The 25,054-nt window shown below is 39.8% G+C and overlaps 1 protein-coding gene across 6 annotated transcripts in view; it reads left to right on the top strand.

The window, feature by feature from the left end:
• The first annotated feature begins 1,067 nt into the window (after positions 1–1,067).
• srrm1 (serine/arginine repetitive matrix 1) overlaps positions 1,068–25,054 on the top strand; it is a 45,587-nt gene continuing 21,600 nt past the window's right edge. For 4 of the 6 annotated variants that reach the window (XM_070899096.1, XM_070899094.1, XM_070899095.1 and 1 more), the window contains exons 1-6: positions 1,068–1,123; positions 10,976–11,065; positions 18,361–18,483; positions 21,300–21,470; positions 22,327–22,439; positions 23,868–24,083. In XM_070899096.1, coding sequence (XP_070755197.1) covers positions 1,103–1,123; positions 10,976–11,065; positions 18,361–18,483; positions 21,300–21,470; positions 22,327–22,439; positions 23,868–24,083 — 734 coding nt within the window. In that variant the 5' untranslated portion in view covers positions 1,068–1,102. Of the gene's footprint in view, positions 1,124–10,975; positions 11,066–18,360; positions 18,484–19,130; positions 19,252–20,746; positions 21,471–22,326; positions 22,440–23,867; positions 24,084–25,054 lie in introns of those variants that run through there. The other 2 variants (XM_070899098.1, XM_070899097.1) reach the window with 2 other exon arrangements.

Here is a 25,054-nt window from a genome sequence, read left to right as displayed (position 1 = left end):
ACCTCATCCCGTTTTTAACCTATATCATTGGTACTTATATGCACCACGACAACTGGCTGTTCACCCTCCCCCTCCAAAATGTCCTGCAGCCGCTGCAAGACATCCTTGACCCTTGCACCAGGGAGGCAACATACCATCCTGGAGTCTTGGTTGCGGTTGCAGAAACGTCTATCTCTTCCCCTTACAATTGAATCCCCTATCACTATAGCTCTCCCACTCTTTTTCCTGCCCTCCTGTGCAGCAGAACCACCCATGGTGCCATGAACTTGGCTGCTGCTGCTCTCCCCTGATGAGTCAGCCTCCCCAACAGCACCCAAAACGGTGTATTTGTTTCGGAGAGGGATGACCGCAGAGGACCCTTGCACTACCTTCCTTCCACTGCTCTTCCTGTTGGTCACCCATCCCCTATATGTCTGTGTAACCTTTACTTGTGGTATGACCCACTCACTAAACGTGCTATTCACGGCATCCTCAGCATCGCGGATGCTCCAGAGTGAATCCATCCGCAGCTCCAGTGCCGCAATGCGGTCTGTCAGGAGCTGCAGCAGGATACACTTCCCGCACATGTAGTGGAAGTGTCCCTGAGTTCCCACATAGCACAGGACGAACATGACACGTGTCCGAGCTCTCCTGCCATGACTTAACTCCTAGGTTGACTTAATTTGGCAACAGCAATGATAAAGGTTACCTACTGATGAAAAAAAGAAAAAGAAAACTACGGATGTTTAGCATATATAACGATGATGATATAAATCCAAGTCTTTCTTTTTTGAAAGTTACTAATGAACCACAGAGATTTGGAGAATCAAATCAGTTGTGAAGAGCAAGGAGCTGTTGCTGTCGTGCCTAACCTATCTAAACACATGCAGTTGTGTTTTTCAAGAGTAAGATAGATGACATTTTTAAATCAAAATGTGTGAGATGCACTCCAAGTGAGCAAACCTTGCCAAGTGGCTGTGGGGGGTGGATGGAGCAGATCGGGCGTTCGGTGATTTCCGTCACTCGGAAAGCTGGGTCTCGGCTCTTTCCGTGAAGCGGAAGTACCGTCGGTAAACCGGAAGCGAGCGCCCCTGATCCGGCAGCCCCTCCACAGACGGACAAGATGGACGCGGGGTTTTTCCGCGTAAGTAAAGTGGCGGCCCAGCAAAGCCTGCTTATCGAGCACCGCTAGAAAGTCCGTGCACTGGCGGGGCCGACAAAACGCCTCGCGGGACTAGCCCGTCTGCCCAGGCGTGTCTAACGCCGAGAAAATCGGGCTCTTTCCCCCCCGAGCACGGAAAGCGGATTCGGCCTTAGCAACCGAGCGGGAATGAAAATGGCGGCGGGTGGCAGGCTGGCGTATGGGGGGGGGCAACCCGTGCTGGGAGACTGGTTTCTGTCTCCTGTCTCCCCAGCCCCACTGTGTACTTCACTTTAATTGGATTCACCTTGAGTGTAACTAGGGGGGGGGGGGGGGGTGCACGCTGAATTGTAATTCTAGCCCAAATCCCACCAAGCGCGATTTTCTTTTCTTGAGGAATTGGCTCCACTGCGGCAGGCGGTGGAGGCGAGGGCTGAGGAAAGTAGCCATCGGAGCAAATGTTTTAATAACATAGGCTCGAATCCCACACCGTTCCCTTTGAAAGTTCCTGGGGTGTTTTTTGCACCGAAGGCTTCGAATGTTTTTTATTTTTAAGATTAAATTAAAATGTCTCCACTCGGGGCCTGGTTCAGTAACAGCATGGTTACAAATCCGGTTGAGAACTGAAAAATGGGCCAAGTTTACCTTGTGTTCTCTACACTAGTTTGAGAAAACAACTCTTAGAAATTATAGTACTTTCATACTCAGTTTCAGAAGATCATGCACATTTAACTAGACGTGCTTTCAAAGCAGAGCTATCCCAGAAAAACATTTTGAATATTTTCACTGGAATCGGTGGTAATGTTGCTTTTATGTAGAACACGAAGTTGAAATTTATCCTGGTTTCTTGATTTGCATTGCAAGTGTCGGATTTCAAAACAGATCCAATCAGAAAACGTGTCAATTTCGTGACAGTATTCTGTGCTTAGTTTGTCTTTGTTCTGAGTCGAGCATTGCATGATTGCAAAATCCAAACTTCAATGATGCAAATACTAGAAACTTAAGTGCTTGCCATGTGAGTAGTAAATATAAATTGGAAGTGAGCTTATGGCATTAATTTGTTCAAAACTTATTTTCTGCCCAGTTTATCCCTTTAGCATGTTAATTTTTCTATCATAGTATCTTGTGTTTTGAATAACTCCAGAATGTTTGCCTCTTAGCAAGTTGTAAAAGTTGGTCTCTATTCTCCATTTGCTTTTCCAAAAGTCGTGTTCAGCACATGGCACCAATTTGCTGCAAACTAATCTTTTAAAAGAGACAGTTTTTGACCAAGATTCTGAAATTTACAGGCAGCTAAACTTTCTCTGACCTTTAATGATTAAAATTATGTGGCTTTCCCTTCTCGAAGCTGCAGTCTTGGTTATAGATACAGTCTTGGTTAGAAGCCAACAGTACAACTGCCCCAGACCCATGAGTAATCCAATCATTTAATATTTTATACATTTCATCAAATTCAATAACTGCTTGTACCTAAGATTGTTGAAAAAAATGACTCCAAGGTACTTTAGAGGCATAAAGAAAAAATTGAATGCCAAACTTAAAGAAAGTATTAGGGATTACCAAAAAGCTTGGTCGCAGAGCTGAGTTTTAGGGAGGGTTGTACAGCTGGAGAAGCTTTGAGATGGGAAAGGGTAGGTAATCAAGATTTAAACATGACAGAGGTTTAATTTGAGTTGGGTGGGTGGGTGTGGTGGGGGGGGCGGTGGAAATGAGAGCCAATGTGGGTTTGTGATGCCAGGAGTGGTGCGGGATAAGATACGGGCAAAATAATTTTGGATGGGCTGAAGTTGATGGAGCGTGGAAGGGGGGAGGCCCACCAGGGAAACACTGGAATCGTTGTGCCTGGGGGGTGAAAAAGGCATGGCTGGAGGTGGACAATGTTATGGCGGTGTTCTAAGTGAGTGGGAAAAACTACGGCAGATGGGGCAGTGTGAGATCATCCGGTTTGGATCTGAGTGCACAAATTGGCTGCTGACTTTTCTACATAAGTGACTACATTTCAAAAGTACTTAATCGGTGTGAAATGTTTTGGGACATCTTAGTCGTGAAATGTGCTATATAAATGAAAGTTCTTTGAGTTTAGGTTGAGGGATGATCTAATTGAAGGATTTAAAGTGATTAAGGGATTTGATAGAGTAGATACAGAGAAACTATTTCCTCTGATTAGGGAATCTTAAAATTAGTTAGGCTATTTAGGAGGGAAATAAAGAAGCAATTTTCCCACATAGCCTATTGCAAATCTGGAACTCATTCCCCCAAAAGGCTGTGAATGCTGGAAAGTTTCAAGACTGGGGTCAATAAATATGTTGGGCAAGGGTACCAAGGGATATGGAAGAAAGGTGGGTAAATGGAGCTACGGTACAGATCAGCCATGATCTACTTGAATGATGGAATGGCATGAGGGACTAAACTAGCCTACTCCTGTTCCTATGGAAGAGGAAATGGGGGTCGGAAACTTCGCTCTGTTGAACAGAATGCCGGAATTGTGAACAGTGGTTCAGTCTGAGATGGGGGCTGCGGATGGAATCTTTGATGAGGGTACAGTTTATGGCAGGTTCTAAAGACAATGGCTTTGGTCGCCAATGTTTTTCTGGAGGAAATTGGGACTCATTGAGTCTGACAATACAGGCATCAGGGGTCGAGAGATGGTGGAGAAGTAGAGCTGGCTGTCAACAGCCTATATGTGGAAGCTAACGCCATCTCTGCGGATGATATCGCCAAAGGGCAGCATGTGGAGGAGAAGGCCAAGGATAGATTTTTGGGGTCCTCTGAGGTAATAGTGGCGGTGGGAAGAAGCCAGTATTGGAGGAACTTTGATTACGATTAGCTAGGTTAGAATAGAGGGTAGTTCACTTGCTGCTGTCTTTTTAGCATGTAAAGGTTAAGCTTCTCTAATCTTTTGTGATGACTTATCCCCTTAATGTTGGTGATCAATTTTGTTGCTTATTTCTCTGCTGTTTCTAATGCAACTATCTTTTTTATGAACAACATAGTATTGATGGTGTGATCTGGCCAGTGCATTGTAAAGCCTTGGCATACCCTTTATAGATTAGTGTTCTCGTATCTTAGCAATGTTAGTTATTTTAATTGGGTTGTAACATTGCACATCGAAAGTGACCTGCAACACTTACTCCCAGGTCTTCCAAATCTCTCTGTGCTGATTCAGTTCCATTTATTTATGCTTCTAACCTCTTAAGTCTTTTTCCCTCCCTCCACCCTGAAGTTAGTGACCCCCATGCTATGGTACAAATCCATGGGTACAAGTTTTCATATACAAGTCCACATTGTCTCTGTTAGCAGTCTATTCAGACATTAGCAGGGTAGCACAGCCAGACTCTATTTTGCCATTACCGAGTACACTCGGACTCAGCAGAGGTCGGTGGATCACAGTCAGGAGCAATATTTATTTTTTTCTCTCTTCGCCCCCCCCCCCAACCCCACTTTCCCACCAAATTCTGTGAACCTCAGCCTAATTATGGTGCCCACCACTGTTTTAGACAAAATTAGCATAGACCTGGGATCACACTTGGGACTTCCTTGGTCTTTGTGGGTTGGTGGCACAACACTCAGTGCATTTACCTACTGCCATTCATTCATTCGTCGGCTACAGTAAATTCTGGCCCAATGTCTTGAACTGCAAGAGTGAACTTTGAGAAGTTTATGAACATTAACAGAACCATTGAGCCTGAATTATGTACAGATATATATAATACTCATGTACCTGTATTATGTCTGGTAATTGCATTTTTTAATTAAACTTGCAATGACTGACAATCTTTCTCAAGACAGTGGTCATTGGTGTCCATGTGGAACTGCCCTCAGTAAAAAGTCGAAATCTTAACGTGAGATGCTTTTAAAAAAAATCAATCACATTTTTGGTGCTGTGAATCAAAATTCAGAGGATAGTTTGAGGTATGTTCTGGCTTCTAATTAATCTGACTCACTTTCTCTTCCACTGATCAGATTATAATAACAATAACTATAAGGTATGCTCTATAATGTATATAATGAAAACATTTTCTTTTAAATGCTCTTACTATAACAGCTGTTTAGGTAGTGTGACATGTGAAAAGATAATACAGCAGGTTGTAACAACAACTGGTATTTATATAGTGCCTTTAACGCAGTGAAACGTGCCAAGGCGCTTCACAGGAGTATTATGAGATTTTAAAAAATTGACACCGAACCGCATAAGTAGAAATTAGCGCAGGTGACCAAAAGCTTGGTCAAAGAGGGATGTTTTAAGGAGCGTCTTGAAGGAGGAAAGAGGGGTAGAGAGGTTTAGGCAGGGAGTTGCAGAGCTAGGAGCCTAGGCAACAGAAGGCACGGCCACCAATGGTTGAGCGATTACAATCGGATGCTCAGGAGGGCAGAATTAGAGGAGCGCAAACATCTCGGGGCTGGCGGGTGGGGGGAGGCCATAGAGGGATTGGAAAATAAGAATGAGAATTTTGAGATCGAGGCATTAACATATTGCGTATTACATGAAAGTGTGTGATGAATTTTCGTTTGGTAGTAAATTTGTTTCTAATATAGTTATATGGATTACATCTTTAGTGGAAACATGAGTGTTCTCACGTGATTGGTATGACGTTATTCAAAGTCCATGTCTGGTGGATCCATATAAATCAAGTACGACATCACTCAAATTTATTTTATGCTGCTTCTGCCAATTAGTCATTTTAATTTTTTAAAATGGAGTAAGTTTAAGACTTTTAAGCAGGATTTTGCTTCCATAAACTAATCCAGGTTTCTTTTTTAGTTTTTGATTTAATTCTAATCCTGTAACTTCACTGCTGTCTAATTCCTCTAAATATTTGACTATACATTGCATTTTCTTTATTTTATTGTGAATATCTGTATTCACCTTACTATTATTTAGTTCATCTGGGTTACTATGACCTCATTTTTTTATGAAGATTGAATGTGTTTCTGTGTAAAGCTCTTGGGACATCTGGTTTGTTACTTAAATTAGATATGATTGACTTTGCACAGATACTGAGTCTCTCGCCAATTTTTTGCAGAAAAATTATATTCTAATTAAGATGGTCAGTGGTCATAGATGACATATGTGTATATGGGGTGGAAATAGTGACCTGTTGCTGTGATTTACAACAACCCGTACTCTATGAAGGGACAGTGAATAATGTTTTGCAATATTAGGCTCATACAATTTAATGAATATTGTTACTTCTTTCAAAATTGTTTGGCAAAGCTGGGAGTTGATGAATCATGAACACCAATGCAGTAGAATCCATATTTTGGTGCTTATCAGGGTGAATTGAGCATCTTTTTGACCATTTGGCATGAAGTGCTCCTAGGCCAGAAATAGTTGAGCTCTTTACCAATGTTGATATTGCCATTTCCCATACTAGCCATCCTTGGAATTTTGCTGAGTAAGTTTGCCAATTGTTGCCAAATTGTAGGTAATTTTATTTCGTAAATCCACAGCTACGAATAACTGGGTTGAGACTGCTCAGTCATTTATGTAAGGAACCTTACCAAGAGGAGATTGCTTGATCCCACCATCGTATTCATTAAACCCACATTGGAGAGATAAATGGACATTTGAAACTGGCTAGCACTATGTTGCATGCGGAAATTTATTTTGCATTATTCAATAAAAGTCATGTTGCAGAACTTTTTTCAGTTTTTATTAAGTGCTGATTTTAATTCAAATCTACTTTTTGCATAAGTTGTGTTGCCTCAATTTATTGGAAATTATCAGTTATCTTTTGCATCCATTGAATTGTCAACCTGCAATGTTAATTATATGGTTACGTGAATAGTTTGCTTATTTTGGACATTTTTATCCTATCAAAATAATTCATTGCTTGAAGGTCAAATCTTCTAACTGCAGCACGTTTTAAAAAAATAATTATATCAAACAATTTAATTGAAAGAGCTTCCCCTGATGTCTCAGCAATTTTGTCCACTGAGTAACTGAACTATACAGACCAAGGTCATTTCGAGTTTGATCCCATTTCTTCAATGATCTTGGTGGTAGTGATCTAATTGGTCTCGGCTCCCATGGGTTAGGAAGTGCATGTGTGTGGATGTTTTGTTGGGACTTGGATGTGCGGGTCCTTGTGGATGAATTGCCTGCTGGCACATGCTGCCTAGGCTTACTACAAATGAATAGCCTGTTGGGTAAGGCGTTGAAGTGTAACTTTACCCCAGTTGTAGCTTTTGGTGGTACAGGCAGGAATTCTTGTGTTGTCAAATTATTGTGCCTCAAAAATTTCATACTATATATTTCAATAAGAATTCCATAAGGGAGCTCGCCAATGGCTAACTTGATGCAGACAATGTGGAATGAAACTATATCGAACAGAAGGTCTCATTTGTCTTTGTTGTGTTAGCTGCTGTCATGGTACCAAAAAGGGCATTGTAGTTGGTCTTGGCTAAAACTATTCACAGATTCAGTGATGTGAGTTCAATTGGATTAGATTGTGTTTAAAAAATTGTATTACTGTTTCATAATTCACTAGCATGCAGTTGAGTGCACATCTATCTGAAGTATGAGTTTGAGTTCCCTCAATGTCCAGTCAATTATTTGGATAATATCTATTCTTGGTTGAATACTAGATGGAACCTTTTGGAGGGGGAAAACTGAAGGTTGTTCATTGGTGTGGAAGCAAGCTAGTTGTGAATGACAACATTGGAAGCTCTGGAGAACCTGGTGGCTGGGTAGTCGTGCAGTTTTGATGATTATGATGCTGTGTGAGGAGCTTCTATATTAAAAAATCAAATTTGTGTGTTTGTAAATTTCTGTGGACGGGAGAATTTGGATTGATATGCAAAAGCGTAGGTGGTACTTGGTCATATCTATCTGAAGGAGCACTTGGGAATGCTTAATGCCGAGACTAAATGCAAAATATTTCACTTGCCAGCACTGATCACTTTGAATTCAAAAAAACTATTACGTTCCTAAAAACGGGGCTTAGGAACATAAAACTAGAATGCTTGTTATCTAGAAATGTATCTTTATCAAAACCACACATTTGAAATAAACTTGGGAATAAGAAAATAAAAATGGGTTTAGAAAAAGTACAATCCAAAAAGATATTTTTTTAAACTGTTAAAATGTGGCTGAGTGTGTTGTGTGGTGTGATATCAACACATGCAAATAAGAAAGTCTAATGATTTCCCCCTTCTGCAACATTGGCTGATCTCATCAAGGGCAGCAGTTGGGGTATCACAATTAGCCTCAGTGCCCTTGGGTTAGAGGCAGGGGTTCCCTTTGCTGATCATTATCCAGTGAGCCTATATTAGAAAGTTTGTGCGTGGACATGTTGAGTGAGGAAAGGAGTTAACATACTTGTGTTCCATTCTACAGTTCAGTGATAGTGTCTAGGCTCACAAATAAAGAATATATACTTGGGTGAGATACCAGAGCCTCATGGAACGGCGCCTCTGGGAAAGCAGGAGAGAAAATTGTACAGGGGAGGATTAATTGAAAGAAACTGCAATTAATTGGTGTATTGATAATTGATTTAAGATTTAAGTCTGTTTCTGTGTATGATGACTAATTTGGCTCTTTAATCGTCATACGTAAACGGTCTGAATTGCTTGCCAAGAAAATATCCAGCAAGGACTGAACAGAATTCTGTTTGCACAACTAACAATTACTTTATTACACTTGTGCAATCAAAGACAAAGCAAATGCCAGCTTATCACAAACAGAATAGCTTAATTTTGTAGTTGGAACAATTCAAGTTAAGTTATCTACTGTAGTTCAGGACTACGGTATCACAGCCTGAGCTGGACTCAACTTAGTGTAACATCTCTGTAATCAATGCCGAACGTTACAGTGTGTGCTTGGCCACGATAATCCTTTTCGGTTTATGCAGGGAAGTACAGATAGCAGTTGTGCTTTTCCTGTTTTAAATCTATATATATTGGACGCATTTCTTATAAAAGAATAGAACTGCTTCATCTAGTAGCAATTTAATTGCAATATCTGAACAATTTTGTCTTCCATTGCCGTATGATGGTTCTACTTTCTACTATATCTGTAGTAACTGGTCTGTAGTTGTCATCTTTCTGGTTGGTTGTCTTCCAGCTTTATACAGATGCGCACTTGCACAATTACACACTTTAAATTGTCACCGCAACTGTTGGACTCCTTGAAATGAGTTTGAAAACAATCTCATACACTTATTTACAGACATTTTCTTCCTTCAAATGCCTTCCTTTTGTTGTGATCTGACATGCTCAAACTATGAAACCTAGCATCTAGAGCAAGAACTGCATATCAATGTTCAAGTGTTACTTCAGGCAGTCTGAAGCTTCAGTGTTCAAGTTTGGAGTTTCTACTGGAATTGCTAAACACACTTGTGTGACAGCATTGAAAATTATCATTTTGTGTGTTACATTTAGCTCCAAAAATGGACATAAAAGCAGATGAAGAAGGGTTTGTTATTGATCAGTTGCTTATCAGGGTCAATAGTCAGGCTGTTGAAATATTTCTAGAGAAATAAAACTAATATTTACTACATGGCATTGGAAGTAGAATTTATAAATTTGTGATTTCTGCCAATGATGATTTGCAACTTAGTCTATAACTGACTTTACTAAGTATCAACTGTGAATGACCACTTGGCAAACTTGCAGTGATTACAGCATGGTGGATGTCATTAAAAAGAAATAAAAGAAAGTCTTGCATTTACGTATCAAGAGTTTATTGGCTGCTGCTGGCTAAGATATCGCTTGCAGATAAAAAGTAGACTCATAGGTTACATGGTGTTACAAAAAGTGATATATACACGTGAGTGATTGCATAGTTGTAATGTTATCTTGATGTTCCGTTAACTGTTAGAAACTGCCCATAATTTTCCCCTCCTTTCATGATACCACCCAAACTGATGAGTTTGGTGCTTTGCTATGTCCAATCACTTTATGAAGAAAAAAAATCTGCAAGACATGCATTAGATTTTTATATCTTCTAACTTAATAAAAAGGTAGCTAGCACCCCTGCTCCTCTGTTAGAACTGTGATGTAAAATGTGGATGGCTGCATTAATTAGTTTGTTCTATTGGTCAGCTGTCTGCGTCTGTTTCTCTGGTACTTTATGATGCAATAGCAGGCACGATAAGCATATTGGGCCGGGTCTTGCTGAAGTCTGGCATCTCGTGGTGCATAACATTATTTTTTCTGCACCCTTCAACTCAAAAAGTTTGTGCCATAACTTGCTGGAAGTGCAAGTTGATAATGGTGTGGTGAGGACAACTGGGCCACCTGTGACCTCAGTGAATGGCGGGCCCAATAGTGTATCTCCTTAGCCAATGAGATTTAAGGATTGGGAAAGAACCCGGAATGATGGGAGGAGGAGGTTGAATTGGAGTCAAAATGGCTACAGAAAGAAAGAGAGGGGGAAAGAAAGATTGCATTAAGCAAGAGAGAAAAAAGGAGACAAGATTGGCATTTCATTAACAGTTATCATCGCAAAATTAAAAGGGCACTTGCACTTTTAGTTACCAGACTTAATTTTCTATGGAACAAATGGGCAATTGATGTGCAAATCCAACAAGTTCTGAAAAATAACAGAGGCTAAAAGCAGGTTGCAGATTGTGTGAAGCAAACAGCGGAACGGCATAAATCACGCAGCCAATTGTGAACGTATTGCATATCTCTTAATCCCCATGATTTGTTGGTCGATTTGCGCATTAATAACGGCATGAGTTAACACACTGTTTTTCCAGCACGTTCTGACCCATAACTTCCCAGTCTGATATTGGGGAGAGATATAGTACTGATTGAAATAGGGAATTTATCTGTAATTTCATTGAAACAAATGAAGGTGAGTTTTCACAACATATGGCACTTGCTTAGTATTTTTCATTTCTCCCATAGGGAACCAGTGCGGAACAAGACAACCGTTTCAGCAACAAACAGAAGAAACTCCTAAAACAGTTGAAATTTGCAGAATGTCTTGAAAAAAAGGTATTGTATTCTCATTTGTTTATTTTAAAGATATTGTACTTATCTTCGTTACAACAACTTGTATTTATATAGCACATTTAAGGTCGTTAAAACATCCCAAGGTGCTTCACAACAGCCTTATCAAACAAAGTTTGACACTGAGCTACATAAGGAGATATTGGGACAGATGACAAAGCTTTGGCAAAGGGTTAGGTATTAAGGAGCGACTTAAAGGAGGAGAGAAAGGCAGAGAGGTTTAGGGAGGGAATGCTAGAGCTTGGGACCTAGGCAGCTGAAGGCACTGCCGCCAATGGTGGAGGGATTAAAATCTGGGATTTGCAAGAGGCCACAATTGAAGGAGCGCAGAAATCTCAAAGGCTTGTAGTGCTGGAGGAGGCTACAGAGAGGATGGGGTGAGGCCATTGAGGGATTTGAAAAGAAGGATGAGAATTTTAAGATTGAGGCGTTGCCGGACCGGGAGCCAGTGTAGGTCAGCGAAACTTGGAGGTGAACAGGACTCGCTGCTTAGGATACGGGCAACAGTTTTGGATGAGCTCAAGTTTATGGAGGGTGAAAGATGATAGGCCAGCAGGAGAGCACTGGAATAGTCCAGTCCAAAGGTAACACGGCATGGCTGAGGGTTTCAGCTGAGCTGAGGCAGTGGCAGAGTCGGGCCTTGTTACGGAATTGGAAGTAGGCGTCTGGGCAAGATAGCGAATATGTGGTTGGAAACTCAACTCGGTATCGAATATGACACCAAGGTTGCGAACGGTCTGGTTTAGCGTCAGACTGTTGCTGGGAAGAGGGATGACGTCGGTGCCTAAGGAACGGAGTTTATGGCAGGGTCTGAAGACAGTCTTCCAATATTTAGCTGGAGAAAATTTCTGCTCATCCAGTACAAGCAGTGTGACAAATCTGAGGCAGTGGAGGGGTTGAGAGAGATGGTGGTGAGGCAGAGCTCAGTGTCGTCAGCCTACATGTGGAACTTGATGTTAGAATCTCAGAAATTGCTGGCCAACAAGCGGCTATCCAGCCTAATCCCACTTTCCAACTCTAGGTCCGTAGCCCTGCAGGTTACAGCACTTCCAAGTACACGTCCAAGTACTTTTTATATGTGGTGAGGGTTTCTGCCTCTACCACCCTTTCAGGCAGAGAATTCCAACCCCCACAAACCTCTGGGTGAAGAAATTTCCCCCCAAATTCCCTCTAAACCTTCTACCAATTATTTTAAATTTATGACCCCTGGTTGTTGACCCCTCTACTAAGGAAAATAGGCCCTTTCTATATCCTCAGCCTCCTCTGTTCCAAGGAAAACAAATCCAGCCTATCCAATCTGTCCTCATAGCTAAGATTCTCTACTCTCAGCAACATCCTCGTAAATCTCCTCTACCCTCTCCAATGCAATCACATCCTTCCTGTAATGTGATGACCAGAACTGCACACAGTACTCTACCTGCGGCGTAACTAGTGTTTTATACAGTTCAAGCATAAACCTCCAGCGCCTCGGCTAATAAAGGCACTCATTCCGTATGCCTTATCTACCTGGCTGCTGCCTTTAGGGATCTGTGGACATGCACTCCAAGGTCCCTTTGTTCCTCTATACTTCTGTGTCCTGCCATTTAATGTGTATTCCCTTTCCTTGTTAGCCCTCCCCAAAAAATTACTTCTCACTTCTCCAGGTTAAATTCCTTTTGCCACTGTTCTGCCCACCTGACCAGTTGATTGATATCTTCCTTCAGTCTATAGCTTTCTTCTTCATTATCAATCACACAGCCGATTTTAGTATCATCTGCAAACTTCTTAATCATACCCCTTATATTCAAGTCTAGATCATTGATCTATAGTCTAAAGAGCTAACTGTTAATCTAAAGAGCTAACTGTACACCTTATCAGAATGTTACACTTGTGCTTTACCCCCCTGTGCTGAACCTGAAATTTTGGTGAAAACATATTAATTTTAAAATCAAGCACTTCGCCCTTCATAGATTGCGTTTAAACTTAGTACATTAGACAGTCAGATCCACGTCGCAACCAATTTGTGGGCTGCGTATGATTAAATATTTTCGGGTCAGGTAGAATCCTGTTAAAACACTATCATACCATAGCATAATACAGCACAGAAGGAGGCTAATCGGTCCATCGTGCCTTTGCAGGCTCTTTGAAAGAGCTATCTAATTTGTCCCACTCCCCTACATATAACTGCAAAATTTTTCCTTTTAAGTATTTATCCAATTCCCTTTGGAAAGTTACTATTGAATCTGCTTCCACCACCCTTTCAGGCAGTGCATTCCAGATCATCATAACCTACTGCGTTTAAAAAAAAAAATCTCAATTTTATCTCTGGTTCTTTTGCTAATTATCTTAAATCTGTGTCCTCTGGTTGCCGACCCTCCTGCCAGTGAAAACAGTTCTTTCATATGTACTCTATCAGAACCCTTTATGATTTTGAACACCTTCAATCTCCCCTTAACCTTCCTCTGCTCTAAGGAGAACAATCCCAACTCATCGCATTCTAGTAATTCTCCTCTGCACCTTTGCCAAACCTTTGACATCCTTCCTAAAGTGTTGCCCAGAACTGAACACTCCTCCAGCTGAAGCTTTATTGGTGATTTATACACTCTGTCTCTATTTATAAAGACAGGAATCCCATGCTTTTTTAGCAGCCTTCTCAACCTTTCCCTGCCACCTTCAAAGATTTGTGTACATAAACCCCCAGGACTCTGTTCTTGCACCTCCATTAAAATTGTACCATTTAGTTTACATTGCCTCTCATTCTTCCTACCAAAATGCATCACTTCACTGTTCTGGCAAATTTCATCTGCCATGTGTCTTCCCATTTCACCGTGTCTATGTCCTCCTGAAGTCTGTTACAATCCTTCTCTGTTCACTACACTTCTGAGTTTTGTGCCATCTGCAAACTTTGAAATTATGCCCTGTATACATGAGTTCAGGTCATTAATATATAACAAAAACAGCGGAAATCCTAACACGGACCCCTGGGGGGACACCACTGGATACTTCCCTCCAGTTTGCAAAACAACCATTCACCGCTACTCTCTGCTTTCTGTCAGTTAGCCAATTTCATATCCACATTGCCACTGTCTCATTAATCCCATGGGCTTCAATTTTGCGAACAAGTTTATTGGTACTTTATCAACTGCCTGTTAAAAGTCCATATACACACTACCTTCATCAACCCTCCATTACTTCATCAAAGAAATCTGGCACTGCTCCCATATCTAAGGAAGATTGAGTCCAGAGTCCTTGCCATCTCCACCCTTGCTTTCCTCAGCAACTAAGGATGCATCCCATCCGGGCCGAATGACTTTTCTACTTGGAGCACTGCCAACCTTTTAAGTGCCTCCTCTCTTATATTTATCCTAATCAATTTCTCTATTACCTTTTCCTTTACAGTGACATTGGCAGCATCCTCTTTAGTGAAGACAGATGCAAAGTACTTCTTTAGTACCTCAGCCACGCCCTCTGCCTCCAAAAGATCTTTTTGGTCCCTAATTGGCCCCACCCTTCCTTTGACTACGCTTTTATCATTTATATGTTTATAAAATACTTTTGTGTTCCCTTTTATGTTACCTATTAATTAATTCTCTTTGCCCCTCATTTCTTTTTCAATTCTGTACTATTCATGTCTAACATAATTACATTTTTTGATGGTCACATCTTACATTTATTGGAGAAACATTTGCACACATTTTCACAGTAGCTAAAATAGACAAATTCCAAACCCTGCACACAACCCCAATACAATCAAGCCGATGACCCCATGCACACACGTGAACCCTGACGTACAGAAATATTAAAATCTCATCTACAAAAAGGCTGCTTCCTATACCCTTGTCACTCTTGTTCTTCAATTTCCAGTCTGTTCTGTTTCCCATCATCCACTGTCGCCTTCATTCTGGCATTCTCTGGTCCACGACACCCACTGTGCTGCATGCCATTCGCTCTTTGCAGGAATCTTCACCGCTGCTGCACCTTTCACTTTGTTGCTACCTCTATGTCTGGTGCTTTCGCCTCTTAATTTGCTTCTATTGCAGCTGTAGGTTTGAACACTTACAAGTTTCACCCATCGCTCTTTAAACTTCCTGGGATTGGTAAAAGTGGCTTCATGATTGGTGCAACTAGGTTACTCCCTCATTGGTCTAAATCCGCCAATTGGGGAGCAAACTTTTCCAATCCTTTAGGCCTGGGAAATGTAAACAGTTGAGACTGAACAGAAATCAGTCAGAATTATGCACAAGTATAAATTTTTTTTAAAAAGTAACTCCCGAGGGCTTCATATGCTAGGTAAAAGGAGCTTGTGGGCCAGATTTGTCCCAAGGGCCACATCTTAGATACCACTGCATTGTACTAAACACACATTTTCAAATGTGGCATTCTGTCCAAAATGTCTTCGTATTCCTACAGTCACCATGAATGTATCTGGAATTTGTGGTGAACTTGCATAGAATGGAAAGGTCAGTTAGAATACTGTTGATGTGAGTATGCTTCAACCATGCCAGATGCAAAGATAGTGAAAGCGTTTTGAATGGCAAGGATGGTGCTTTGGCTACAGGAATATCTAAATACTATGATGTTCTTTGTATTATTTAATTGAAACCATTTCTACATGGTATGGTTGGGAACTTCACATCATTCTTTATCTTGAGAAATTGTCCAGTTATTTAATGCAATTGCATATTTTCGCAGATCATTTGTGTACCTTGGCTAACCAGTTCAGAGAACTTCCCCTTTTTCACAGTTCACCAGTATAATCTTACCTTTGCTCTGACAATCGTATCAATTGGACTTAATTTAAATATAAAAGAACATGCTGAGAATCTTTACTCTTTTTCAAACTTTCAACTCTAAACCGTCATGTCAATGTTGACCCTCCCAACTAAATTGTTTCTGCTATCAGCATATGTTTTTATTTTAAGTGTGAGGATGAAATAGAAAATGTGTGACAATTTCTGTAAGAAATGAGAATTAATCTCACCTGCAGCATATTTGTAACTAGTAGTTTTTAAAATAGCATTGGGCAAGGGTACTGTTGCTGAACCTGTTGGACTTAGACACTGCAGTAGCTTAATACTCGATTTTTAGCAAAACAGGCAACTGAATTCATTGGATTGGCCTTTGAGTCTTTCATAGTAGAAAAAAGAATGGGATTCCTCAAAGATTTATCAGAGTAACTCACAGCAACAGGTCAAGTAAACAATTAAGAAAATACGGTTCAGTCATTAATTTTGCTCTGATTGCTTGGACTCCTTCAGGTTAGCTTCATTTAACTCTCCGTATTATCTCGCACACTTGTTTCTGAAGCACAATTATGTGTGTATTGGAAGTCAGCTTCCTCACTTTACTGATATCACCCCCGAACGGCTTGGCTCTAATTTAAGCTTCTCTCTCTCTTCCCCGCCCCCCACAACCAGAGGAAATAGTTTCTCTCGATCTACCCTATCAACTCCTTTAACCATCTTAAACATCTCAATTAGATCACCCCTTAATCTTCTATACTCCAGGGAATACAAGCCTAGTCAATGCAACCGGTCCTCATAATTTAACCCTTTTAGCCTGGTATCGTTCTGCTGAATCTGTGCTGCGCCCTCTCCAAGGCCCCAATACATCCTTCCCCAGAGGTATGGTGCCCATAATTGAACATAGTATGCTAAATGGGGTCCAACCAGAGCTTTATATAACTAACATAACTCCCGCCCTTTGCATTCCAACCCCTTGAGATAAACACCAACATTCCATAAGCCTTTTTAATTATTTTTTGTACTGGTCTGCTAGCTTTTAGTGATTTCTGTACTTGGAACGTTAAATCTCTAAGCTCCTCAACAGTTCCAAGCTTGCCATTTGTAAAATACTCTGATCTATCTATCTTGGGTCCAAAGTAGATGACCTCCGTTTCCCACAATGAATTCCATCTCTCCATCTGCCGCAGTTTTGTCCACTCACTTAATCCGTCAATGTCCAGTTGCAATTTTCTGCTCCCAGCTACACTGTTTACTCTGCAACTTAACTTTCTGATGTCAGAACAATAGATTTTTGGATATTAAGGGAATCAAGGAATATGGGGATAGTGCAGGAAAGTAGAGTTGAGGTAGGAGATCAGCCATGATCCTATTAAATGGCGGAACAGGCTCGAGGGGCCGAATGGACTACTACTGCTCCTATTTCTTATGCTCTTATATGGCTCTGTATTCCTTCATCTAAGTAATTTATAAATATAGGGACAGAATTTTACGTCTCCGTGATGGCGTATGCCGTCGTAAGCCTTTTGAAAGGCCCCACATGTGCGAAAACCTCGAACTTGCGATCTGTCGAGGGTCACCTTGACAGATCATCCGAACCGACTAGAAATTTACTTTCGCTGCCGCAGAGCAACTACTGCCCATCAAATGCCCACAACATTCTTGCGGCTGGTAAAAGCAGGGGCCTGCTTTCACCAGCGTAATGGATCTAAATCTTAAATTAAAAATTTAAAAATAAAAGATGCTCAAACACTTAGTTTATGCAAATATTGGCCCGGATTAAAATGTTTCAACTTATTTTTAAAAAAATTTAATTTTTATTGTATTTGCTGTAATGAAGGGACTTTTAATTAAGTTGTCTAAATTGTTTAATTATTTGGGGATTCCATTAGGATTTATAAGGGATTCTGTTTGTAAATGGAATCGTCCTTTCTCATTGGGTGCTTCTGAACCACCTGCGCCCCAGGGATCCATGGGCGTTTATTCACACCCAGAACCTGAAGGCCCAGGACTTGAACACTCCATAGCTTTGGAGCCAGGAGGAAAGTTCGTAGATCTTTCGCGGGTCGGAAGCTTACGCAGGAGGTACACCTGACCACAAATTCAGGGCCATTGTGAAAAGCAAAGGCCCCAGTACAAATCCCTGGGGATCACATCCTGCTAATTATCCCTGGGGATCACATCCTGCTAATTATCCCTGGGGATCATATCCTGCTAATTATCCCTGGGGATCACATCCTGCTAATTATCCCTGCTCTCCATCTCCTACCTCCGAACCAATTACCCAACGCATGTCAATAGGTTGAGCTCAATTCCATTTGCTCTCATTTTTGTTAACAATCTTCACTCTGCTGCATTGCAAAAATGCCACCTTTATTGTCAGCATGTAATTTTTTTTGAAAAAGACGTGTTGAATCTGACTTGTTTCTGTGTTGGGTATGATTTCAAGTTGGATGACAGTCACAAATCTCTAGATTAAGACAAAATCTCCCACTGAGGCCCTAAATTGGAACTTGCAAGTGTGATGTTAATTGTAATTTTTAAAAAATTTGGTTTCAGGTGGACATGCATAAAGTTAACCTGGAAGTGATCAAGCCATGGATTACACAGAGAGTGACAGAAATGCTTGGGTTTGAGGATGATGTTGTTATTGAGTTCATCTTTAATCACCTTGAAGAGAAGGTAATAATTGGAAACACGAAAGAGTATTTAAAACGTTATTGTGATGTGGTTTTTCACCTGGACTTTTGGTGAAAGAAAGTTATGTAAAGTGTCAGGTTTGCTTGTTTTCTACACCGTTAATGTTGAAGACCGTGTAAAACGTGGTTAAAAAGCTGCAAGGATAGCTTTAAATATGGCAGGATTCTTCAGGGACCATTCAGCACTTTCAGCTATTTTCACAAGGGTACATTGAGAATTTCTTCCTGACTCACTTTCTTCTGAAACTATTCAAAATTTGGAAATTAATTTGGGTTCTAAGATGGAATTTTTGAATGTTACAGATTAAAATATATATATATTTAGGTAGCTTAAATTGAGTTTACCTTTAAATTTTCCTGAATTTAAGGAAACAAATTTGAATCTTGATGAATTATGTTTTTGATCAATCAGCTGAATGTATTTGCAGATGCAAGGTTGGGTGCTCTTCCTTAAGAGTGCTTAATATACACTTGTGAGAAACAGTTGAAAATATTGAATGACTCCTTCAGTTAGCCCTCAGGTAACAAAAAGAAAATCCATCTTGTATGTGTTCTTACTTGTTTTGTTGCATAATAAGCGCCTTTGACAGCAATTTTCTAATGATCGTGTGATTTATGATTTAAAAGGCCTGAACCAAAATGGATGTTATTCCGTCTGAAGTATAGCACCATCACCTTGTTAGGTCACAGCAAAGTGAATTCCAATGTCGCTCTGACCCTCCTCCCTTGATGATGCAGTGTGTGTTTGGAGGTGAGTTGTGTAAAGTGACCAGACGAAAATCCTCATGCCACTCAATGAAGAGCACTCGGACAAACTTTACACTGCTCATAAATAAAAAGTGGAAAGCAAAACAGTAGCCAGTCTAGATGAGGAAAAATGTACTATTGCAGATAAAAATTGTTTTTGTAATCTGAAAACTGGATATGGCTTTTTAGTGAAGCTTTAGGCTCATTAATGACCAATGTGCAAAAAAAAAAGTAACTTTTTTGAATCTATCAATTAAAAATCAAGATGTTGGAACATTTTTGGAGGGCTAATTGTTTTATTTAAAAAAAATACTCAAAACTTCAACTCGCCACTGCAACCCAAGGGATAATAAGGCTCCATCTTTCATTTTGGGGAAGAATGTTTAGAAATGATATAGGAGGAAAGTCATGTTTGATGTGGAACTACAAATGGTATTGAATTTGTGCAGCCATAAGGTTCTATTTTCATGCAACTGAAATGTATCCTTAACATTTAAATGTGTCTGATCTAATTTGTCCAAGTAGAAACGTTCAGGCTTTTTAATTTTATAAATGAATAACATGACAGCGGCTATACTACTAGATAGAATTCTGCATGGAAGCAAGGTATTCATTTTGAAAGGAAAAAAAATTGTCCTGTTTGCTCTGCTTGAATTGTACCTCTTAATAACTGATCATGGAGTGGCATTGATGGTGGACGTGGAAATGTTTACAGCCCACATCATCCTGCCCTCCCAAGTTGCAGGAGGGCAAGCAGCTCGCGTGTGGGAGAAAAAAGAAATAGTGTAGATTTCTGTTAGTGTGTTGCATTGGTAGATGCAGTGTAAGCGGTATTACTTGCGAGCATGTCTGAGACCCCCTCAGAACTGCCAGATTATTCAAAATAGTGGAAATTTCAATGCAACCAAATTTCTGTGCATCTGCTACACATTAAATTGCTGTATTTATGTATTGGATATTGAAGAAAGATATTTGTTTTTGTAAAGATACAAATAATTTGGCATTGATGGTGGAATATTTCTAAAATATTAAGTCTTTGAGGAAGGGCAGTCCAAATTAGCAGAAGAACTAGCTTTCTTTGCAGCCCAGTATCTACCCAATAGTAATGGAGTTAGATATATTAATTACTATAAACAAGATCAATTAATCTAGTGCTAAAAATCATAGCATAAATCTCATAAAATTAAAAAGCAGCAATAACCATGATTTTAGATATGTGCTAGACTTGATTTTGATCAATTATCATTGGAAGGATCAGCATGTATATATCGTAGTTCATTGCATTAATACATTGTAACATAGTTTAGGTGCTTACATGTTAGTAGATATTGTAGTTTAATGTAAAACTCAGATTTGGAGAGGTAGCAATAGCTCTGTTTCACTTGGAGCATGAAGGCAAGTTTATTTAAGCAGATTAAACAGAAGTTTAATATAAACTGTTCATTTTTCTTTTATGTGGCTGTTTACTCATTATTGCTTGTTCGTCTCTTACAATTTAGATAAATGATATAACATTATACTCAAGGTGATTGAGTTGCAGTAGGGAGTCGGAAGCAACCCAAGGGAACATCTTTCTCTACAGGGGACTTGGAACTTTGGGTTCAGGAGTCGACCAGAAGAAATTGAAGACCTCAGGACTCTGTACTTGCTTTGTGGTGTTCTGACACGTTTGTGTGTTTTTTTTACTGGACCTCGTTGCTCTGGCAACCTATGTGCAGTACCCATTCACTAAAACTACAGAAGGCCCATTGGCTATCGTCAGGAAATAGTGAGAGGCAGCCTGGCCTCGTAAATGGGATTTAAGTGGATTGTTCATATTGAAAGAAATCATAAGACGACAAAGCTGACACTCAGCCAATTTATATAGGCTGATAGATCAGGGAAATGGTATTGATGATGCACAGCTTAGAACAACCATTAATGTAATTTGCTATTATCTAAAGTATTGCAAAATTTGTCTTTAGAATACTGAGGTAGATTGAAAGTAGTGGAATGAACTGCTTTTGGATTTTTCCAAATAACCTTCCTGCCTTCATCTTGTGTCTGTTGCAGAATCCAGACGCAAAGCTGATGCAGATTAACTTGACGGGATTTTTGAATGGGAAGAATGCAAGAATGTTCATGGGGGAGCTGTGGCCATTGCTGTTGAGCGCACAAGAAAACATCGCCGGAATCCCCTCTGCTTTTCTAGAACAGAAGAAAGAAGAAATCAAGCAGAGACAGGTAATCTATTTGTAGATCGCTGAAGTTGGTATTCTAGGTTGAGATCAAATACACTAGAAGAGCCTTCAGTCTCGACCATCTTGCAAGTTACTTATCTAACAGGAATTGTCATTTGCATATATGGATAAAAGCAGTTCTGTTTGGCTTTCTTGAGCAATTTTATGCAACTCCACTGTACCTGTATTTGATCTGGGAATAATTTAGGGTGACGAGTGCTTAAGCCAAGACAACTACAAAAGCTGGAAGGAGAACAGGCTACTTATATTGAAAATGGAAATCGACAGCTGAATAGCAACATTGTTTGAATTTCTCACCTTTCCCTTTTGGTGTCTCTTGCTCAATTTATGTTTGTGTACCCTTTTGGCCAGTGATGGCTGCTGCTTTAATTTTGGTGTTGAGGATCATCCAAAATCTAAGCTAAGTGGCAGGTTGGCGATTGACTCTAGATCCAATTTGGTGACCAGATCACAAGTTAAGGCAACTTAATTGGTTCGCTTGTGGTACTTGTTGGTTCATCGATAGTAGCTTTAGGGGGGGGGAAATGAAGGATTTCATTGCTTTGAGGTATGAGATTAGTATGAGGCCACACTTTCAGGTTCATTGCAACACATTAGTGCTGGATACAAGACATTTTGTTAGATACAGAATGTCCACACTCATTTCTGTTTTGCTTTTTGTCTAAACATTCCGTAATTTAAAAGTGATTTTCTCCTTTAATTTTGTGAATCTAGGAAATAGCTGAAATGACATGGTGCTTGTCAATGGAGGAGCAGTGAATCAGAGAATATTATGGAGCATATTGCTATATATTTCCTCCTGCTCTCTTCACAGCTTTATGAATTCCTTATCATTGCAGATCGAACAGGAAAAGCTAGCTAGCATGAAGAAACAAGATGAAGAGAAGGAAAAGAAGGATAAGGAAGACAAAGAAAACAGAGAAAAGAGGGACCGATCCAGAAGTCCAAAGAGGTGATTAAGAATGAAGTCTATATCGTTGGGTTACGATTCAGTCCATTGGTTGGGTAGCGTATACAGTCTCGTCCTCTTAACTCAGTCTACCAATTCAAATTGTATGGTAATTCAACTTTTTTAGTGCTAAGTTCCTACTTTGTTTTTTGATAATTCCACCTTTTGCCAATGGCATGAGGATAGGCAGTCCAGCACATTTGCATCAGGTGCTGCCTTCAGTTCTTGAATCATATATGCCATGCTAAATAGAGGCACTTAATAAGATAAAATCACCTCTTCTCCCTTTTTACTATCCAAAAGAAGATTGATATTGTTCACCAACATTGGTGAGTTTAAGTGCTAGACAGTGATGTGCATATTAAGAATTTCCCAAATTTAGCATGTGAAATAAATGTTCTTTGCTAGCACTTGCTATAAATATTGTGCATTTTGTATAAATTTTTTTCAGGGATGACAATCTTTTAAGATTTTAGTTTTTCTTTGAAATAGTTTCATCCTTTTAAAATTAAAATAAAAAAAGTTTTGCTGACATCACTGATGTGATGTCTGCAAGCAGCCAATCGCATTGCAGAATTCTCAAACAGGGAACCAGGAAATGAGAAGATGCTTTTATCCGAACTTTTTTTTTTAAAGTTAGTGCACAAAACAAAGATCGACGCTTTCACATGGGGATAAGGTAGAATCTGAGATATGAACAAACTTTTTTTTTTTAAAGAAACTTAAAAAAAAAAACTTTCTTAATAATTGTAATTAAAATGGAGAAATTTGACAATCCAGAAAATTAAAATGTTTTCAGGGTCGGAACATTTGTTTAGCAGTCAATATGCTGTTAAACCCCCAGTTACACCCAATCCAACAAGCCCTAAAATTTAATGGGGTATTTAACAGCGCTATTACTGCGGGAAAACCCCATGTTTTCGTCAGTTTCACTGATTTCACAGATTGCTGGCTATGGGAGACCAAATGGCGGCCTCCTGTGGCATAAATTTCTATGGTTCTATGTTGTATTGCTTTAAATTGGTTTTCTGTTAGTTAGACCATAAATAAATGCCAAAGGATTTGGTATGGGTGTTCTGATTTGTATGATGCATTTTAAAAACAGTCATGAAAAATATTGAATCATCCTAGGTATTTGAATTTTAAGTCAAGTTGAAAATCTTTTCCCATTGGCTGTTATGTGCATTTCTAATCAAGAAAATCAGCAGAATTTAAGGAATACTTAATTTCCAATGAGGGAAGCTATATTACCTCCGTCTTAACAGATTTCAGTGATATTTTCTGATCTACCTCTTTTTTTAGAAAAACAGTAATCACTACTATTAATGAGGGCTTCCCTTTGGAAGCATTTTAACAACATTTATGATGTAATTAGTAAAACAATGCTGGTTTTTTAATATACAAATTTAAAAAGAAAATTAACTCTTGCAGGCGTAAGTCAAGATCTCCATCACCTAGGAGGCGGTCCCCAGCAAGAAGGGAGCGAAAACGTTCTCCCTCTCGGTCTCCTCGTCGTAGGACCAGAAGCCGGAGCAGAAGTGCTTCTCCGGTGTCTACAGTTAAAAAGCCAGAGCAGCCGTCACCTGAGCCAGATCTCTCACTTAAAGAAAGGAAAGAATCTCCTGCTCCAGAGGCAACTTCAACAAGGTGAACCAGTGTTTTATTTCAGTTTCCTTAACTTCAGTAGGGAGCACGTAAGAATTCAAAATTAGTCAGTAACATTAAAGAAATTAACTGGAAATAAATAGTGAAATGTTGGCCCGTAATTTGAGGTCCGCAGCAAAGCAAGGGCGTGCGCCGCTGGCCCCGAAGTAAGCTTCCTACAAAGATCTCGTGATCTCTGGTGAGAAGATTGGCTTTTCCGATGTTCAGTTGAGAAAAGTGTAAGTTGATGGGGAATCCCTAACTCGAGCTGCTGTAATATCAACAAACTCTATGCAGCCAATCACAATACAGAATTCTCACAGACTGGGAACCAGGAAGTGAATAAACTCCTTTTATTCTAACTTTAAAAAAAATGTTTGTTTTACACTCTAAGATTGGGGTTCTCACATGGAGAAAAGGTAAACCTGAAATAAAGTTGAACAAACTTTTTTTCTTAAATTGTAATTTTTTATTAAAATGTATAAATTTGACATGCCACTAAATTAAAATTTGCTTTCACGGCCGTAACATTTGTTAAGCAGTCAAATACACTGTTAACCCCATTTACACCTAATCCAAAAGGGTCTAACTTTTCATGCGGTATTTAACAGTGATCGTCAAGTTTCACTAATTTCGCGAGTTGCTGTCTGGGGCGGGTGGGTGCCACAAGGTAGCCAGTGTCGAAGCAGTGAATGACTGACTGCAACTTCAGGATTTCTGCGTTAGGATGAGCATGTGCTCAATCCTGAAGTTTTAGTCAGTTTCAAAGAGTTATTACCCACCGCAAATTCCGAGCCAATGTTTCTGTTAGCCGTGGATATAAACTACATAGTAATTTCTGATTGATCTGATTTTTAAAAATTGGGTGTTACTGAAAATGTATTTGATACTTGGACTTGTTTTACTTTCAAGGGCATAAGCTACTTGTGAATAGGATTTAAGTTATTAGGCACCAAGGTTATGTTTGAAGAGAA

The sequence above is a fragment of the Pristiophorus japonicus genome, chromosome 14 (genome assembly GCF_044704955.1).
Source record: "Pristiophorus japonicus isolate sPriJap1 chromosome 14, sPriJap1.hap1, whole genome shotgun sequence".
In the NCBI taxonomy this organism is placed as follows: Eukaryota; Metazoa; Chordata; class Chondrichthyes; family Pristiophoridae; genus Pristiophorus; species Pristiophorus japonicus.
Note: the sequence above shows the minus strand (reverse complement) of the source record. Positions and strands in the feature narration are given on the sequence as shown.